Source organism: Engraulis encrasicolus, chromosome 19 (genome assembly GCF_034702125.1).
Source record: "Engraulis encrasicolus isolate BLACKSEA-1 chromosome 19, IST_EnEncr_1.0, whole genome shotgun sequence".
NCBI lineage: Eukaryota > Metazoa > Chordata > Actinopteri > Clupeiformes > Engraulidae > Engraulis > Engraulis encrasicolus.
The window spans coordinates 10,561,866-10,582,111 of record NC_085875.1 but is presented as its reverse complement, the minus strand read 5'-3'; the positions used below and the strand labels follow the sequence as shown (position 1 = coordinate 10,582,111).

Genomic DNA, 20,246 nt, shown 5'->3' with positions numbered 1-20,246 from the left:
GGTGATGATGATGATGGTGATGATGATGATGATGATGATGATGATGATGATGATGATGACAATGCGGAGGAAATAGAGGGGTCATCAGGGCGCTTTCTCTTTTGTGTGTTTTCTTTCTTTTTGTGTCTTTTCTCTCTCTCTCTCTCTCTCTCTCTCTCTCTCTCTCTCTCTCTCTCTCTCTCTCTCTCGGACAGCACTGCAAGAGCTATTAGAGACCAAATGAGGCGTCCCTGTTTATTTTCGACAGCCTGTTGGCGAAGGCTGGCAGTGCTGTAAGTGGGCTGTATTAGGGTCAATTGCCCTCACCCCTCTGTCTGCTTATTTAATCCAGAAGAGAAGAGGGGGGAAACTGTGCAGATCACCAGGAGTTCTGCAAGACACTTCTATATTGCAAACACTGTGTGTGTGCGAGAGAGAGAGAGAGAGAGAGAGAGAGAGAGAGAGAGAGAGAGAGAGAGAGAGAGAGAGAGAGAGAGAAAGAAAGACTGAAAGTATCCCAAAAATGATGAACGTGGGGTAGTTTGGAGGTGGGGGATATTGGCTGCTCTCATGAAAAAATGATCATCTACAGGTGCTACGTGCAACAGAGTGGAGCAGAGAAATGTGAACACAGAATACTCACAGAAAACCCAAAAATCACTGGGTATGATCTTATTTGTGGAAAGGACAATTTTCAGCTCAGCACAAAGTGTACACCATACCCTGTTTTGTGAGTCTCTGCACACTCTGTGTGACCCTGGAAAGGGCTTGGGTCTACTTCTACCTGGTGAGCTTGGTATCAGGTGGAAAAAAAGACATGAGACAACGTGGCATGTCTGTGAATAGAGAGAGGTTATTATCTGGTCATTCATCCCAATATTCCTTTCCAGAGGGCAAGATAATATACAGAAGTTTACATACACTTGTTTACATTCTCTTATCCTATTTTCTTACTTAAAATCACATTAAACCTGTCCACTTTCAGGTAATTTATCAAAATCAACTCCAAATGCCAGATTTACTTCCAAATTCAAGATTAATGAGAAGGACAATTTTGGAATGTGGAAATCATTGTAATGATTCTAAATCACCTTAAACTGGACTGATGTGATCTGATTTAAGTCAGAGAATGACGATTGTTTGTCTTTACATACCTACACTATATACCAGGGGAGTAAATAATAATCAATATACTGTATACCGATGCATCTATCCTACAGCCTATGATAGAATCAAATCGTATCGCGTGGCACTCTTAAGTATAAAAAAATAATCGAATCGCTGGCCCCTGCCCAATGCCATAGCTCCATAACATAATAGAAGTGGAAAAGTAATTGGAAAAAAATCGTATAGAATCAAATCCTATTGTATCGAATCTCTGCCTAAAGAAATCGTTATCGAAATGTATTGTCATGGAGGCTGTTATTTCCACCCTACTACATACCGTGTAAACTGTGGTGTAGTCTACGTAGAACGTAGGTATAAGGAGTATACCCACTTCTAAATTTTAGGGGCTTCAGTATACCCACTTAAAATGGATTGATCCATTATTTAGAATAGCACAAATATATACAGTATACCCACTTCAAAAAATGCTCTAATATACAGTATACCCACTTCAAAAAAGTAGACTACACCGCTGCGTGTAAACTGGTTTTCAACTATAAAACATGCAAATATGCAAAAACCTGTTCTTTGGTGGTAACACGTACAGTGGACATAGATACGGTGCTTTGCGTAATAGCCCACGAATAACACATAATTTCCAGTCCTTGTGGCAACACAGCAGCAACGTACAGTGTACACACACTCATGCTACAAAGTGTAGGCTATCAGAAGGTCAGGGATGCAACAAAAACTGATGTCATCAGAGGGGGCAGTCATCATCACAAGGTGTTTATGTCATCCTATATATGGTATACAAACATCATGGAAATGTTCACATGTACACATGTAAACATGCAAAAGGTTAACCTGCTCTGGAAATCAGTTTGTGTAGATGCTCAACCAACAGATGCAGAACCACATTGAGCTGAATTGTTTTCCCTCCTTGTGGGCACTACTAAATCACTTCAGCGCTATAATATCTCTGATTTCCTCCATGCCTTTCAAAGTCAAATTACCCCATGGGGCGATATGTTTTGTTTAGGCGCCACTGGTGAAATCAAAGTACAGCTCCAGAAGGAATTGATTTCTTTTGCCGCCTTTATCGTTAACAAAGGCAGAAAAAAAGACGCTTTTTCAAAAAGAATGACGTGGATTAGTTGTTAACTGCAATTAGTGCTTCAAAGCACACAGGAACACGCAGGTGTTTCAAGGGACTCCGACGGTGTTAATTCAGCTGACGAGAACTTTCGCTCTCCCATTAGTAAGATCTGTTTTGGTTGCATTTGGGCAGAGACCTGCTGAAGTGCTTTGTGAACATACTGATGAAAGCCTGATTGGAAAGAACTAATTTACGCAAGCAGCACTTTTCACTTTTTGCTGATATTACTTTGAGCCACTCGGATACCTCAGCTCAACTCACTCATGAAGACTAACAAAAGATGATAAATGGGCTGCATTAAATGTAATGCTTTCTTACTCAGAAGAGGAGCCAAAATGCTTGACACAGTGCACCACAATGCCACAAAATGGATGCAATGACCTGAAAAACTAAGAGAAGTTAAGGTTAATGAGAGGGTGGACAGATTGAAGTGAGGGAGGAGAAAAGATTATCCTGAACATCATCCTGAACCCTTGTCCAGTGTCCTTAAGCAAGGCATCACATTTTGCTCCATAGTCCAGAGAGGCACAGTCATTGTATCTAAATTTGCTGTTCATTTATTCTGTGACTCTCCTACCTGGAACCCAATGTCCTTACTTTTATGCATACCAATTTGGTACCAATATCAATGTGGCAATGTCTTTTTCTTTTTTTTCCTCAACATTTTTAGTAGTTGCTGCTTCTGTACAGTGATTCTGCTACATTGTTTCTGTGGCTGTGGGAGAATGTAGGCTACAGTTTGATAAATTAACCGGATGCCTCATTTGGATGTTACTTAGAAACAAACCAACATTTATTTTGCCCAAGTGTCCCATCATGTCCACAGTATTCTAACAGGGTAGAACAACAGACGTTGAAATAATGGGTCTCATTTATCATCCGTTGCGTTATTGTGGCTCACAACTGAGTTGCATTCGTGTGTATTTAAAAAAAAAAGATTGAATTAAAAACCCTTTCAAAGTCTATGAAGAGAAGAAGCATCACAAATATATAGCTCGTCATGAAGAGATAAGGAATTCTTGACACTTTTGCTTTTTTGGACGTAAATTTGAATGGCATAATTGTATTGCCTGAAAGCCTTTGATGACTAAATGATTGCAAATGCAAACATAAACAGACTGGGGACGACGGCTGCCGTGTGAATTTAATGGATTCACAAATGCAGCAAAGCAACAACACATTTCCAGTTTGGCTCGACGAGGAGTGAAACAGTTTAACCTCCCGTCTCATAAGGGGCACATGTTGTCATTTCAGCTGTGCGGCCGGGCTGCCAAACAGACCCTGGACAAACAGCAATAACACAAACAAACAAACAAGCAAACAAAACCTCGACAGCCTTTGTTGGAGACCATACACACAGCTAGCTAGCCAGCCAATGGTCCGGTCGGTGAGGTAATTGTTTGTGCAGAACAGCTGTTTGAAACGTTTGCATTGCTTGGGTGGGCAATTCCAGATGGCCCCTTGCCCCCCACATCACTTCCAGGGCACATCATATTGCCATAGTGGGGTGGCGTGACATCTCAATCTACTGCACGAGAGAACAGGGGCGCCACTAAAGCAGGGTTGCCACCTCTGTCTGACAAAAACCCCTGGAAATTTCAATCCCAATCGCCTAGTTTCCGTACTACCTTCATTCATTGTCCGTGGATAATATGCAGTTTTTCCTGAGACAGGCCATTAAAATCCAGGACAATTTGGTAAAACCAGAACAGGTGGCAACACTAGACAAAAAGGGAAATGGGGTAGGGGTGCGGTGGCAGACTGAGGACCCAGATTCGAATCCGGCTTGGTTCATTACCCAACTTTCCCCATGTCTCTATCCCAATACGTCCCTGCTTCCCTTCACTGTCCTATCACAAAATGAGGTGAAAGGGAGAGCTGAATCACAGGCAATCAGGGGCCTCAATAAGAAACGGTCTGAATTGCTATGTGGGCAACCCAGGCTCGATTCACACAGCCCGGGTCATTTCTCGATCCTTCCCCATCTCTCTCTCAGTCATTTCCTGTCTGTTATCATATACAGTATGAAACGGTCTGAATCATACGCTACATTACGGGTGTGGAAGAGCCTCAAAAGCGCAAGTCCATGGGCCCTGGGTGGTGTTCAAGCTCCACTTGCCACATTTTATTTTATTTATTTATTTATTTACGGGGAGTGCCTCTTGAGATGTGACATCTCATTTTCAATAGGCTCCCCTTAAATCTGGACAATTCAGTGAAGGGCACATTACTGTGATGACATCTTGGACTGCAAGTGTATATAGGAAGCAAAGTCATTTTGCAGAAAGTTGTCTTTTTTTCATCCTGGTCCAGCCTGCATCTACATTGCATCTACTTGGCTGGATTGGGTGCTGCTTTTCCACTAAGATTATTCAAAGAGAATGTTCAATGCATGCTTGTGTGTGCATGTGTGTGCACGTGTGTGTACTGTATGTACGTGCACATGTATTGTATAGTTTCCCATAGAGGATACACTGTATTCAATCACACTCAGTAAATGGGATTAGTGTTAAGGTTTGTAACCAGAGAAGTAAATTAGAGATCACACCGAATGGAAAACTAAATGAGAAATTTATTTATTCATGATTATATCCATTATAATCATCATCAGGGAATTTTTCAAATCATATTATAGAAGAGACGAGGATACTTACAGTTTACAAAACATGTTGAATACTTGACAGGTTTTAATAGGCGCGTTCTTGATTTGTTTCCTGAAAATGTGTACCATGTTGTGGACATACTGCGAATGAAGATGTAAATCTATGGGCCTAGACACTTTACACGCATGTGGATTTTTGAAAACGCATCCGTTTCGACCTCTCGTTTACACCTAGATGGAGTTTTAGAAGCCTTATAAGACATCTCTTTTAGGGGTCTGAAATAAACCTACCACAATGGAGTTTTTATTGTTACTCCAGATATTGTGTTTATACGTAAACAGATTAAATAATATCAGTGTTTAAAAATATCCACATACGTGTAAACGGCTTCTTTTTCTTGCGTCCTGGGTCAGATGAAACCATTCGATGTTGATGACGTTACACACTGAATAGGTTCAGAAAAAAATGTGTTGTTTGCTGGTATGTTAAGTGCTGTGAGAAACCTGCACTCTGGGGAAATGATAATCTTCTTCAACTCTTGTTTGAAATGGGTTAAAACACGCAGGATAAAAAAAACTGTCATCCTGTTCATTTGTGTGTGTGTGTGTGTGTGTGTGTGTGTGTGTGTGTGTGTGTGTGTGTGTGTGTGTGTGTGTGTGTGTGTGTGTGTGTGTGTGTGTGTGTGTGTGTGTGTGTGTGTGTGTGTGTGTGTGTGTGTGTGTTTTGAATATAATCTGCCTCCAAAACAACAAAACACTCATGTCCATTTTCTTAAGAGTGATCATAGATACAAACACAAAGCAATTTGCAAAAAAGGAAAAGAAAGCAAAAATTGACAGAGAATAAAACCCAACTTTTTTATCGCACGTCAAATCAATGACCACATGCAAAGAAAGCCACACAATACCTGGAAAGCATTTTTATTGAACACAGACATAAAACGCTTCTCTCTTCTTGTATAGTAGCCAGTCTGGGAACTGTCCTCATTGGACATGAGGTTAAAACTTAGCAAAGATGATTTTTGTTTGTGTTGGGTTAAGTGTGTGTGTGTGTGTGTGTGTGTGTGTGTGTGTGTGTGTGTGTGTGTGTGTGTGTGTGTGTGTGTGTGTGTGTGTGTGTGTGTGTGTGTGTGTGTGTGTGTGTGTGTGTGTGTGTGTGTGTGTGTGTGTGTGTGTGTGGTACGTACTGTATGTGTGTATGCATGTGACTGGAATTTACATTTTGTGCTTTCTGTAAAAATCTTCAAAAAAATGTGATAGAACTCTAATAGAACCCTCTCGGTGAGGATATTTACCAAATATATTTGCATATTAGCTTATATTTTTTATTTTTTTCTTCTATATATCATATATTCATAATAGTATATCATAAATATATTTGATAATACTGTAATAAAAAGGGGTAATGGTGAGTACATGTCTGTAGAGGACAAAGAATTCTATTGTCTTGAAACAAAATATCTTTTTTTCTCTTCTTCTTGGGAAAGATGGCGAAATAAATCAAAGGGGGGCAAAATGAAAAAGTCATGTATGAGCAATAAGGAACGATTAAAAGATGTTTGTTTTACAATACATTTCCAAAAACCCGCTGGTTAAAGTAACTGATGTCCACAGGTAGCTCAGAGTTCTTGTGTAAAAACACAGTCACCCTCACAAGAGTAATAAAATATCTTTTTGTTGCTTGTTATCGTTTCTTGTTGTAAAAGTCCTCATAGAAGGCTCCTCCAGAAAAGTCTTTCTGTCACCGTCAGTCAAAGATCCCTTCAGGTCCTTTCTTTTTTTGTTTTAAGTTTGTTCATTTTTGCAGTCCAGTTTGGCTCCCAAACCGTCAGTCTTTTCTCTCAAAGTTCTTGTTCACTGTTTGAAACATCACGAGTCTCAAGCTGAATGGCAAAGAAGGCTGTTCCAAGTCCAAGAGCCCTTTGCCCAAGCATTCTCCTTGGAGTGTCTTGATATAATTTTTGTTTTTGCCAAAGATCATCCATCTGGTCTCAGAGGTCCCTCATCACTGCAAGTTCTCCGAGTCCCCACTTTCCTCCCCCTCTTCCCCCTCCTCCTCCTCCTCCTCCTCCTACTCCTACTTCTCCTCCTCCTCCTCCTCAGCTAAAAGTGTTTGTATGTGTCTCTTCACCCGCCACCCCTCTCTCCACCCCTCACATCACCTCAGAGAGTGAGAGGAGCATGGTGGGTTGCATGCCCAACAGTTTCATGTTTTCCACCAGGTGTTGGTCAGAGTACACTCAAATCAAATGACAAAATTAAAATCCAGAATGAGTGTTGCCGCAGTTTTTTAAGATAGTAAATATTCAGATGTCTGGGGTACGTATGAATGTGATGAGAATGTGGAGTAATTTGTTATCTTCATGTTTCTCTAACGTACACCGGTAAATCACTTACAGTTGCCCCTTAACGATGAAACATACATTACAAACACTCAATAAATGGTTTACAATCATGTTCGATTTTTGCTGTGTATCCTCTGACTATGTTTGTTCGGGAAAGAGGGGGGGAGGGGTTATATTATATGCTGTATGTACTGAGCAGCCTAGTTGTTTCTCTCGTTAAGGTAAAAGGCACTTGGTAAGATGGTAGACAGCAGCTACGTCTCTGCCTCTCTGGGTCACAAGGCCTATGACAGAGAGAGTAGAAGTCCACATACTGCAACTAGGCCCGCCGACAAGGGGGGACAAAGGGGTATGTTTCCCTGGGCCAAGGGAGACAGGGGGGCCAGAAATGGGTCCCCATTACATTGTATGTATTGGATAGGGGGCCCTTTCAAATGACTTTGTCCTGGGCCCAGCAAAAGCCGTCAGCGGCCCTGACTGCAACTCTGACTGAGAGCTTTACTTAAGACGCACAATGTTTCGACCCATCAGGTGTTGTGTCATCAAAAATAAACATTGCAGTGGGAGTTGCAGAGTGCAGACTGCTGCTAGTCTCTCTGTTGATAGATACACCGTTGTCCTACACCTGGCCTCAGTGAGGTGGGATGTGCATACATTTACTCTTTTAAAGACTCTCAAGGCCTATGACCACGAGCCATAAGCACACAGGACTGTGCTCAGCACCTGGAGGGGGGGAAAGAGCTGCGTAACGGACCTGACACACCTGCACACACGGCCTTTGAGTGGGGTGCACAGGTACTGCTTAATATGCAGTGGATAGCCTTTGCTGAAGAGGAGTGTCGAGAGGCTGCGAGCGAGGGACAGGGGTAGGGGCAGGAAAGGGATGGAAAGTGGGGGTTGACATTCAAGTTTCTATTTTTTTATTTCGTATCCCTCCGTTTCCCCCTCCTCCCTCATTCCCCCTCCCCCTCCACACATGTTGTTATGCCTTTCATTGAGACAGGCTGGAATGAAAGGTCAAGTCAACGATTTGTATCGGCAAAAAGGTGTTAATCTTGTCAGCCCCAAGCGAAAGAGAGAAAGAGAGAGAGAGAGAAGGACAAGTGAGAGGGAGAGAGGAAGAGTGAGAGAGGGCGTTGAGGGTTGATCTGGAACAAATGTGTATATAGACCTATAAATGGCGAACCAAATAACAGACTATTAAGTATCGGACAGCAACCAACGCAAACGCTGCTCTACAAGTTGTCAGCACACACATTTGACCGCACAGCGTTCGCACCCACATTTGACCCCAGTGTAAGGCTATGAATGGCTGGCCCCCACTGTGAGAAGCACCACCCACTAGCACTATCCACCATCCAAAATCGGGCCTATTTCAAGTGATCAATAAAGCCTGACACTAACACCCTTTCCAGAAGTGATGTTGTACTTCTATGGATAACTTTTGTTGTTCACAGCTATCTGTCGAACATGGTAACCAACATCAATCGTCACTGTAATAAAAACACATTTGTTTTGTCTCTACCGTACAGTACCGTTGTAAACATGAAGGCAATTTGATGTGTGGATGCTTATAGTAGAAGCTAAATGGGGCATCAACCTCCTTCTGTACAAAAGCACGTTTTGTTTTTCTTTTTTTTAAAGAGCGGGTGGGGGCATGACGTTGGGCAATTAGCATGAAAAAAGGTTAAGATATTCGTTTTTAGTCACTTCTGCATGTGTCAACAATATTTTTTGAATGCTCAAACAATATGCCAGATCTTTGCTGTGCTATATATTTCACAGCAGCAGTCTTCCACGGTTGTCATTTTAGCAATTCCCACAGCTGTCAATTTTTTGTGGGGGTTGTGTGGGAGATACAGTGTATACAGTACACTTAAAACATTGCATGGAGGAAATGAGTTAGACAATTCTCCCATAACGGTTTGATTCTTTTTTTTTTTTTTACCGCTGCTCCACAACGGAGCGAGATGATGACTGGGAAAAAAATGAAGAATGCAAGAAATTGAAAACATTTTTCACAAGAGGAAGAAACACAACAGACTGAACCAAACGGAAACACACCAGTGTCCTTGTGCTTCAAAGAAATTATCCTGTCCACTTTCCAAAGACATGCTCACCACAGACTCCCATCCCGGCACACCTTATTTTTTTACCGTTTCTTTTTTTCTTCCCCTCTCCTCTGTTCTTGTCGATAACAATCTCCTCTACTCCCCGTTCTTTTCTTCAAATACGTATTTATAGATTTCGTTTCTGGTATTCACCCTATCCATAACGGCTCAGAGAGAAAGAGCCATGCTACTGCAGTTTAATCTCCTCCCCTTCTTCTTCCTCCTCAAGACCGGATGAATCTTTGGTTGTTTCGTTTGGACAGTTCCTCCGTCTGTGAAGTTTCAGCCCCTTCCCCTGACCCCGTCACCCCGTGACCGCAACCCTCCATCGTCCACCGCGTCCTCCCCTCGCCCTCTCAGGTATGGCCAAGTTGGGGCTAGGGGTGCGGTGGTGTGTGTACGTGTGTGGAGGGTTTGTGTTTGTGTGTGTGTATGCGTGTGTGTGTGTGTGTGTGTGTGCGCGTGTCGTGGTTGTGTCCTCGCGTCCAGAAGGTCACCTCCTATGTGTGACCAGTGCGATGAGCAGGGTGACGCAGGACTGCCATATATGCTGTCCCTTGGGGGAGGCGGAGGACTTCAGATCTGTGAGGAAGAGAGGAGAAGTAACTTAAGTTGTGATAGGCCACCGCTCATCTGTTTAGAAGGTGCAAGATTCAGTAAAAAGTTCTGTATAAAAAGAAGACAATCCGCACACTTCAGGTCTATTAGGCAAAGATGCCTGATGAAGGTCTAAGGACCGAAAGCTTGCAAGTCAAGTAAAGCTTTATACAGAAGAGAGGAGAGGTAAAATATCAGTTTGCCTTGCATGAAACATTATGTCACACGTAACAGAATAAACTTTTTATCAAGCTACCAAACCATGAAAATACAATTTTACATGGCATTATTGTTGTGATGGGGTATGATGCCACCACATTTCAATTTCAGGACTTCAGAAAGATACACTGTTCCTTTAAATGGATGTCAGGTTTGAGACATATAAGGGCTTTGCCCCAGGAGTATTGTTAAGTCTGTGCGTGCACAGTGTGCCCCAAAAAGTTTAAAGCATAGACTGTCTGTGGGTAGGGTGCACATTAAAATGAGGCCTCTGTGATACAAAGACTAAGGAAAGCAATCAAACAAGCTTTAATTAAAAACACAATACCACTTGATTAGACGGCAATTCTTTCTGGTTTTACATATCAATGGGAAATTAAAAAACGGGAATTTGGACTTTGTTGCCATGCCAGCACAAATAGAGAGGAACAGCGGCACTCCATCCCATTGCTAAATAGTCCAATTAGCCAGGGTCTCTTTCACTTATTTATGGGAATCGCAGTCAGAAGCACTCTCTATCTGGCAATATTTACTTAGACTACACTGGTTTGACAATAAAATCAATGAGATGTGCTGTTTCCTATTCGTAAAATCACACAGATAATTGCGCTATTTTTTTTTTGTTAAAGCAAGACTTAACAAAGCGAATGATCATGCACACCCCACATACGGCTTTGCTATTCACAAGTAATTGAAAACAATCAGAACGAGACCATAATTGATGGATTGCTTATTCTTCAAGCAATTAGAAAAATCTGCAAACACATATCGAGTGTGTCAACGTCAGTAATTAGCCAGATCTGCTCTCTGGCGAGTACCACATAGCACCTCGTTGATAGGCTTGCTTGTTTTCTTGAGTGGGCAGTGATGGTCTAAACACTGCTGATTAATCTCTTGCAGGGGCAACTGGTGCATCGTAAACAAACTTGCTTAATTAGTTTTCTTACAGTATGGTGTTACATAGCGCATCCATTTGACCCTTCGGCACTTGAGAGGTGCTAGGTAGCCTACGTAACTGCCGAACACAGTGTTTATACTAATACAGTTTTGCTTTGCTTTCCAGCACAGCTCTCAGTATATATGCCCTTAACCTACTTAATGTCCAAAGTTCAAGAATGCAAGTTAGAGTGTTTGAAAGAGGAAATGTCTATTTATTTCTTATAGTGGCTAAGATTTTTTTTTTTGCACTATTATTTCATGGAACTGACGGGTGTGAAACAAACAAACAAACAAAAACCCTGAAAGTGGGCACTTACTGCTGGGAGGTGGGTCACGACATTCTCCCTCCTCTATAGCAACATCATCTATGGCAATGTCTCCCTCAATGCCAGGGCCTCGAATGCCCTCCATTATAATCTGATAGAGAGAGAGAGAGAGAGAGAGAGAGAGAGAGAGAGAGAGAGAGAGAGAGAGAGAGAGAGAGAGACAGACAGACAGACAGACAGACAGACAGACAGACAGACAGACAGACAGACAGACAGACAGGCAGACAGACAGAGAGACACAGAGACAAAGAGGAGCATAGAGACATAGAAGAGGGTGAGTGAAAAGGGGGGAAGGGAAAAAAGATTTTGTGTTTTACAAAGTACAGTAAACAAACTTGACACACCAAATGTGTTTGGAACACAGTCTATGGCACAGAACAACTCACAAGTGGTTGCTTTATAATTTAATGTCTTTAATTTAACGTCTACATCAGGCTCTTTTACACTACGATTTCACATTCTCGCTTTCAAGTCAAGTCAAGTAGGTTTTATTGTCAATTTCTTTACATGCACTGGTCATACAAAGAATTTGAAATTACATTTCTTGCTTTCCCATACAGACATAGACTAATCTAGGTAAGGACATAGACAGTATAGACATAGACAGTACTTATACATGGACTTAAGACAGTATGGACATAGACAGTGCTCATACAGACATTTAAAGTGCAAGACTGGACAACAGAAGACTTGTAGAGGACATACATTAAGAGGTATTGTTGTGCTTTTGTGCTTTTCCTAAAAAAGTCCTTTATAGCGTTCTGACATGGTAATAGTAGCATTTTGAAGAAAAATAAATATTAATGCTACTATTACCATGTCTCTTCCACATATAAAAACACAACCATATATATATCTATATAGTAGGCTCAAAGAAAACTGGGAAGGTGGCGGTGCATTATTCTCTCCAACAGACACTTCTGCACTTTCTTAGTGACTTTGAGAGTTTGCTCGTGAGGGATGGCGGATGATAAGCCTAAACAGCACTCTGGAGTGCATTATCTTTGTGACTTTGCGTGTAATTTATAGTGCCGGGAGAGGGTCCGGCAGATGGGGCGTGATTTATTTGGTGCGCGCCTGAGTTGGCCTCTCTGCCTTAGTTCTCGCCTCTCTCTCTCGGCTCGCTCGCTACTGCCACCTCAGTGTCCCATAAAAACGAGAGGGTAATCATTTTGTAACACTTAAAGGTGGATCAATGGAAAAGCTGATCGATCGCGCTACATCCAAGAATCCCCACTGGACATGGGAAAGGAGCCATCTTTGAGTACTGGCCTAAGCACCACGCTATTTAAAAACAAAATAACGTTGTTCTGGTGAGGTTCTCACTGGCAAGTCAGTAAGTAAGTAAGTAACTAACCACGAAAGTAAGTATAAAAGTAAATAAATAAGTAGACAAATAAGGAAGTAGACAAATAAAGAAATTAAATGTAGTTCAGTGAAACAACACACACATTAAGGGACTGTTCGTAATTTACCGGGGGGGAGGGCTGGTGCGTAGGGGGGGGAGGGCCATGATGAAAAAAAATTAGGTGGAGGGGAGGGCCATGGCAAAAAAAGTCGGAGTTAGGGGGAGGGCCATGGGAAAAAAAACCGAATTTATTTTATTTTATTTTTATTTAAAAAAATAATAAAATAATAAAAAATGCTCTGAAACACATCGCTTTGCGATGCAAGGTCCCGGTGCATACTATAGCACTGAAGCGTGTATCTGTAGTCAAAAAACTATCAGGTGCAGCTACTGTAGATTGCCCGCGCTGACTCTCTTTCACTGTAGGCCTATTGCTAGTGCTACGGGAACATTGAGCATCATAGAAAATGCCCGTGAGCAAATAACTAGCTGAGGTGAACTATATGGGCTAAACAGTTTGGGAAGTTTTGACAACGAATTGGATGGGCATTTCCAGAGGAATTTTGGAGAGGTGTTGTAGTCAACTGGTGGTCACAGCCTCTGGTAAGTCATGATTTTATTTATTGGCACCGCCGTGTGCTTTAGGCTACATCTGTGTTCAAAAAACGTTTAGACCCCAACCAGACCGGAATGAACAGTACCTAGGCCTAGACGTACTTTGGTAGAACGGTGCAGTGACGCGGGAGATACGTTTGTTTTGTTTAGCTTGTGGTGTCAAGGTAGTAATAAAAGTGGTATTAATGGCGATGTGTTGGCCATGCATCATATACGGTCTTAAAACCATTGGAGGAGCTAACTTGTTGTCAAGAGAAGTCTCATCAATTTGGTGAACAAAAACGGACCAACTAAGCAAGGAATTATGTAGCCTATGTGACGGGAGAAGGGAATGTCACCAAAGTTGTGCATCGTGTCGGGTAAAGTGACTTGTTTCTTGCTGTGGAGATTGGATTCGTAGAAGCGTGTATTGGTATGCCTGTTGCTGGTGAAGTAGTCTAGCTTAGCCTCGGAGTTGGCTATGGGGTGAATCTGAAGGAGAGCACAGCCGATGGTGTGCCTGGCTTGTCTATCATCACAGTTGTCAAAGTTGAATTGCCGCGGTGTGTAATGGCTGTGCTATTGTTGGATGTTTTGGAATGTTGTACTGGTTCTGTTTTGGCAATTTGTTCCATTTTGCTGATTTGACCACCATAGCACCACCTATTAATGCGTCTTAAATATGACCTACGTTAAATGCAAACTAAAGGTGGCTTTCTCACTCTCCCTGTATCAATAGCCAGCAATGGCTCGAGCTGCTTTGGCGCTTAGCCTACTTCTTGCTCCGATCACATCCCGAACTCTTTGGCCGTCAGAGTGTAATCACATTCGGGAAGGTAGAGCTATGCCTGTGTGTGTGCGTGCGTGCTTTTATGCGCGGTCTGGGAGACAGGACAGGGGTCCTGATCGAGATGCACCTTGAGATTCACAGTCGCAATTGCAAGAAAATCTAAATTATTTGAAAGCCCGGTCACCTCTCACGAGTGCATCGCATAGCCTAGTCAAAGCATTTCTTCTAATTTCACACATTGCACACTGCCCATGCTGAAGAGACAAACTGTCAAGGCAGCGCGATTTGCTCTTGAACACGCCCTCACCTCCACATCAGGTGCGCGTTTCCCTTCCGCAAGAAGAACTTAATAATGTCAAAGTGAGATGTTAAAAAAAAAAGTTAAATCTACCCATCCTTGTTTAGGCTACATAAAACATGAGGAAGTTATTCAGATGCGATTCGCCATTCCTCACCCTAAAATTGATTAGAACGCAGGAAATTGCATCTAAAAAACAGATTTTTTTTCACAGCACCCCCTGGTCAAAACCAGTTCCTGCGTCCCTGGCTTCGCTACTGTGCTGAACATGTAAAACGTACTTTGTGAAAGGCGCTGCTTGTCGAGCAGGGAAATAGGCCTATTGAAGCTACGGTGGGGAAACTCTCCACTTTGTAGTTTACAGTAGTAACAACTCGGACATTGGTATTGAAATGGACGTTTTTATTATTATCATTATTATTATTAATACTATTTTTACTTAACACGTAAAAACAATAGTGAAGGCAATTTGTCTTGGTGACAGTGGAGTTAAAAGGCATCCCATGCAGCCGCAGAGGTAGATTCTTGCGGCTTCTCATAGGTATCCACTGATAGGCTATCGATAGCACATAATAGTGCAGACAACCGCCCTTGATGTAGGCTACTCTGACTGTTCTCATGATGGTTGTTCATCTACCAATTTTACATATTATTATTTTTTTACCTGTAGGGGGAGGGCCATGGGAAAACAAAATTGAAGTGGGGGGAGGGCCATGGGGAAAAAATTGAGGTGGAGGGGGGGGGGGGGCATGATTTTTTTTTTGGACCGGACTTCCAGCGCACCAGCCCTCCCCCCCCCCCGGTAAATAACGTACAGTCCCTAAATTAGCCTGACAAGACAAATTATAACATGAAAGGTATAGACTATAGTCTGCCATAGTATGGTTTTGAATGTTATGGATTGTGCGTGTGTGTGTGTGCGTGTGTGTGCTTGCGTGCGTGCGTGTGTGTGTGTGTGTGTGTGTGTGTGGGGGCGGGGGGGGGGGGTGTGGGGGGGGGGGGGGGGGGGGGGGGGGGGGGGGGGGGGGGGGGGGGGGGGGGGGGGAGTAATGTTGGGACTAGAGGACAGGTTTGTGGTCCTTTTGTGTCTGACCTCCAATGCCCAAGATCAACTCACTTGGTTAAAAAAAAAAATCATTTGCCGCTGGCTTTTATTCCCATTAGGTGGGTTCATCTAGTTTACTAGGCTAAAATTGTATTACATTTTGGAAAAAATAGATTAAAAAAATGGGCATTTTCTCTAGCTTGTCCAGGTCAGTGTTGGCATGTGTGTTCCGTACTCACCTGGAACGCCGCCGTTGGATGAATGTTGACCCTCGCCGCTCTCCAACGGTCGCCTTGGTTACCATTGAGGGTCCACACCACTGCGTCTGACCCTGTCTGTCCCTTCTGCCGCAGATACACATTCAGAGTTCCTGTGAGAACCAGAGAAATACGAGAAAAGACCACACATCAGTCAACACTCCTTATTTTTAACAGTCGACAGGGACTGAGGGAGATGGGTCACGGTAGGCTTTAAAGTCACAGTTTTTGGGTCTTAAAATAATGTTTCCTGAATTGTTTCAGTGGTTCATGCAACAGGATAAAAGGCTCTTCTAAAATCCCTTTTGTTTGCATCCAAGGGCAATGACAGCACTAAAGTAAGTTTGCCAGAGTGTTGTGTTGTCTCTTTTGTTCTTCATATGACAGACACAATTCTGCTTCCAACCTGTAGGCTGATTGAAGATGATTTTTTTTTAAACTTAAGGATAGCAGCATTTGTTGGCATTCAGTATACAGGATACATGCAGTATACCTCAGGTACACAAACTACTTGAAGAGGTGAGTGATTCCCCGCTTATTTCCGGTACTACCGGTACTCCACCATCTTGACCTCATGTTATCAGGATGACAGGTTTTTGTTTGTTTGTTTTGTTTTTGTGCTTACTAAAAAATGAATAAGATAACAATCACAAAAAAGAAAAGAGAGAAAGATTACATGTAGGGTCATGCTAATAGTTGTGTGGTTAATAGAATAGATGAAGGTGTGTTACCAAAAGTAGGTTATAGACCTGCAGTTGTTCACCTCAGATTGTCTCCCAGTAGCTTTCAGTAGAATAAAAATGAAGCATAAGTAGTGCAGTTTGTCTGGCTGGTCTTGATAACAAATGGGATTTAAAGCTCTACGGCAGTGATGGCTTAAAAGCTGTCTGTAGGAAGCCAGAGACACCACATCTCCTTTTTTTCTTCCTGTTATTTTTCTTCCTTTTCTCCAGACTTTCAAAGTGTCTTTTTTTCAAAAGATATATATTTTTAACAGAGGAGCACTTCTAAATCTCACAAAGGGCCCCATTTTATTCCCATTTCAGTGTCCAGCCATGTTTTAATCTTTGTCATCCCATTTAAATTGAAAAAAGCTTTCACAAAAGGTCCATTATTTCAGCTTTCACTGTGATTCCTACTTTTGTTGTGCTTCATTCGTTTTCTCCATCTCGATCTACTCTATCCATTGTTACTCTCGTCTCAATTGTATTCTCAGGTCTTCTCTTAAGTTCTCTTTGTTATTTACCCAGCCTGTTAGCCAGTCCACATCATCTTATCCGTGAAGCTCTTCTCAAGTCACGCACAAGTAGAGAGGTGATTAAACAAATGGGCTTAACAGTGTAAATGCTTTTGGGACCAGTACTAAGCGCAACTTTTTGAAGTTGCATACGTAGTGCATTATCCCGATCCTTTCGCCGTTTTCGAAAACACAAAAGAATAATCAGTGAAAAAGAGAGCGTAAGCGGTACAGAGATTGCCAAGAGATCTGATAGTGTATGTCATCCACGTACAGCATAGCATCAATCCGCCACGTACTCTACACCACAGCACAGTACAGTACAGCACAGCACAGCACAGCACAGCACAGCACAGCACAGCACTGTGCTGCAAAGCCCTGCCCAAGTACCTCACTTTCCTTTTAAAGATGACTAAATGGGTATTAGCATGCAAGCTGACGGTGGGATGGGCGGCGGATAACAGATGGGGAGTGCGCGTGAGCTGTGGTGGTGGCACACCAAACCCACTCAGTCTGACGGGAGCCATCGCAATTTCCCACCAGATGTACTCAACTCCTAGCCTGGTCCTGACCATCCCATAATACTACCATTTCCATTTCGTATTCATGGTCTGGACTTTGTTTGATCTGACGCTATTTCAGGAAGCAGGAAGGGCATTTTCGGAAAAAACATGTCTGACGTCTATCTATGGCGATGTAGGACCATTTAACAGAAATGTCTGACAGAACATCCTACCGTAGGATAAAATTACAATGTAAGACCGTTTGTCAGAACACCGGCGAAAATCCTACCGGTCAACATCGCTTCACAGAGGACAGGTAGCAGACGTAGTGCGGAGCCAAGTGTCTTGGCGGAAGTACGTAGGATGGCGCGCAAGGCTACTGAACTCCAGCTTGAAGGTCTAGGATCGAAACGTTGTGTATACATGGGTTCGCATTTTTTGTTTTCCCCTGGCTGTGCGACCCTGGCTGCGCACAATTCAACCTCTGAGTGTTGGAAAGCGCTGCCTGTCGGTCAAAACATTAGCTCACTGCTGGTTGGCTGCCAGTGTCTTGCCCCTCCTCACAACATCGTGTTTATATATGAAAAAAAACATGTATTAAGAAAACAGCTAAATGGTCAGTCTGCGGGAGTTTTTTCAAGTTGTCCTATAAGTCAGTGGTTCTTAACCTGGGGTGCGGGCACCCCCTGGGGGTGCACCAGAGATTTCAGGGGGTGCGCGGACTTTTGTTTGTGTTGAGGTCATGACCAAAATTCTGCTTCAAAACATTATAATTAGGCAAAATCAAAACGAAATTAAAACATGTTTCGGTCTCCATGAAGTCATGAAAGTATTGATTAATGTCTAAAGCAAGAATCATTGTAATAAATTACTTAAACCATTTTTTAGAGCTTATACACATGTAGACGTTTGGGATGGGGTTGCACTGCTTGACTTGGGAACAGGTAAGGGGGTGCGTTAGGAAAAAAAGGTTAAGAACCACTGCTATAAGTGACCCATGGGCCATCTCTGACGCACCTGTTGGCTGAGGTGTGCGGGAAAAAAAATACAAGTTCAACTTTTCTCTCCTCTACCCACATCAGTAAGCACACTTCCCATATCCCACACGTGCGCGTGTGTGTGTGTGTGTGTGTGTGTGTGTGTGTGTGTGTGTGTGTGTGTGTGTGTGTGTGTGTGTGTGTGTGTGTATGTGTGTGTGTGTCTGTGTGTTGTGTGTGTGTGTGTGTGTGTGTGTGTGTGTGTGTGTGTGTGTGTGTGTGTGTGTGTGTGTGTACCAATTAGCTGGTAACTCAAGCCAGGCCAGGAAAGTATGGCATACAGTACAGTATGTTTTTTAAGTTTTGAAGCAGCTGGTGGAGTAAGTTATACTTCGGAGTGTACTCCTGTCTATTTTCCAATTTTCCTTTTTTCTTCTTTTCTTCTACTCTTCTACCCTTCCCTCTACTCTCGTTGTTTATCTTTATTTCATTTTCTCTCTTTTCATATCATCTGAACTCCTCTCACCTCCCCTGATCTTGAGATTTACTTCTGCATTCCATCTGGCAGTCTCGATTCTATCTGAATAAATGAAAAACAAAAGGAATAAAAAAATGCAATAAAAAAAGAAAACTCCATTCACAAAAGTTTGAAAAAAGCTATTCTCGAATTCAGAGTCTGTATGTCTGAGTAGGGATGGCACAAACCGCACCGAAAACCGAAACCGTAGAATTCACACACATACCGAACCGAACCGTGCAACCCATCGCAAACCGCAATTCATGTACTGCCCAGAAAAATATGTAAAACAGAGATTCTAGGAGTATCTTATCCAGTCTCTCTGATTAAAACATTAGCGTATAAGACCAAATCAGAGGATGACACAATTAAAATCATACCATTTTCACATTATAAGCCTATACAAACCATATGTAGGATATTTAGTGATAAGTCCGATTCTATTAGCCAGTGCACCATTTATCATGAACTAAAAAAAAAGAACCGTAGAGAACCGAAAACCGTGACCTTGAGACCGTGATATGAACCGAACCGTGAATTTTGTGAACAGTACCACCCCTAATGTCTGAGTAGGTGTCTGTCCTCCCTCAGAATAGTACGTGACCCTACCGACATATCTCCCCTCTCCCTTCCTCACACGCACACGCACGCACGCACGCACCCACGCACACACACAGTCTGTCTGTTCAGCTGAGCTTTCAACCCAGCTGTCTGCATCACCACCACTGCTACACACACACACACACACACACACACACACACACACACACACACACACACACACACACACACACACACACACACACACACACACACACACACACACACACACACACACACACACACACACACACACACACACACACACACACACACACACAGTACAGCTACTACTGCTGCTACCACCTCCATCCCCTCCTTGCTTCTGTGGAGCTGGACAGCTTTTGCCAAGCAGAAAATTGCAACTGCTGTCTGGGTCTCTGGGGCCCGGGGGCAAGGTCTAGCCCTCCCTCCTCCCTCCCCATGAGCATCTCCACAGTGGGCAAAGAAGACATAGAAGACACAGCCAGTAGACATGAAAGTGACCACAAAAATGGGGAGGAGGAGGGGGTGGCGGGGGTCGAACACGAATCACCGCAACGGAAGTACTAGAAAAAAAAATGACAGAGCCCTTGGGGGAAACCATGGGGGAACAGAGTGGGACTAGGACTGGCAGGGGGCAAACACGGGCATAGAATGCACTGCAGCCAGGTCACTCAAGGTCACTCGACTCCTGTGTGGTTTGTCTGAATCTGT

General features: G+C 42.9%; 1 protein-coding gene across 1 annotated transcript in view; it reads right to left on the bottom strand.

The window, feature by feature from the left end:
* Positions 1–9,769: 9,769 nt before the first annotated feature.
* Positions 9,770–20,246, bottom strand: part of mdga2a (MAM domain containing glycosylphosphatidylinositol anchor 2a) — a 382,296-nt gene continuing 371,819 nt past the window's right edge. Inside the window, exons 15-17 of the mRNA XM_063183630.1 lie at positions 15,699–15,829; positions 11,376–11,475; positions 9,770–9,885 (exon numbers count right to left, since the gene is read on the bottom strand). Of these exons, the coding sequence (XP_063039700.1) occupies positions 9,797–9,885; positions 11,376–11,475; positions 15,699–15,829 (320 nt within the window). The 3' untranslated portion in view covers positions 9,770–9,796. The remainder of the gene's footprint in view (positions 9,886–11,375; positions 11,476–15,698; positions 15,830–20,246) is intronic.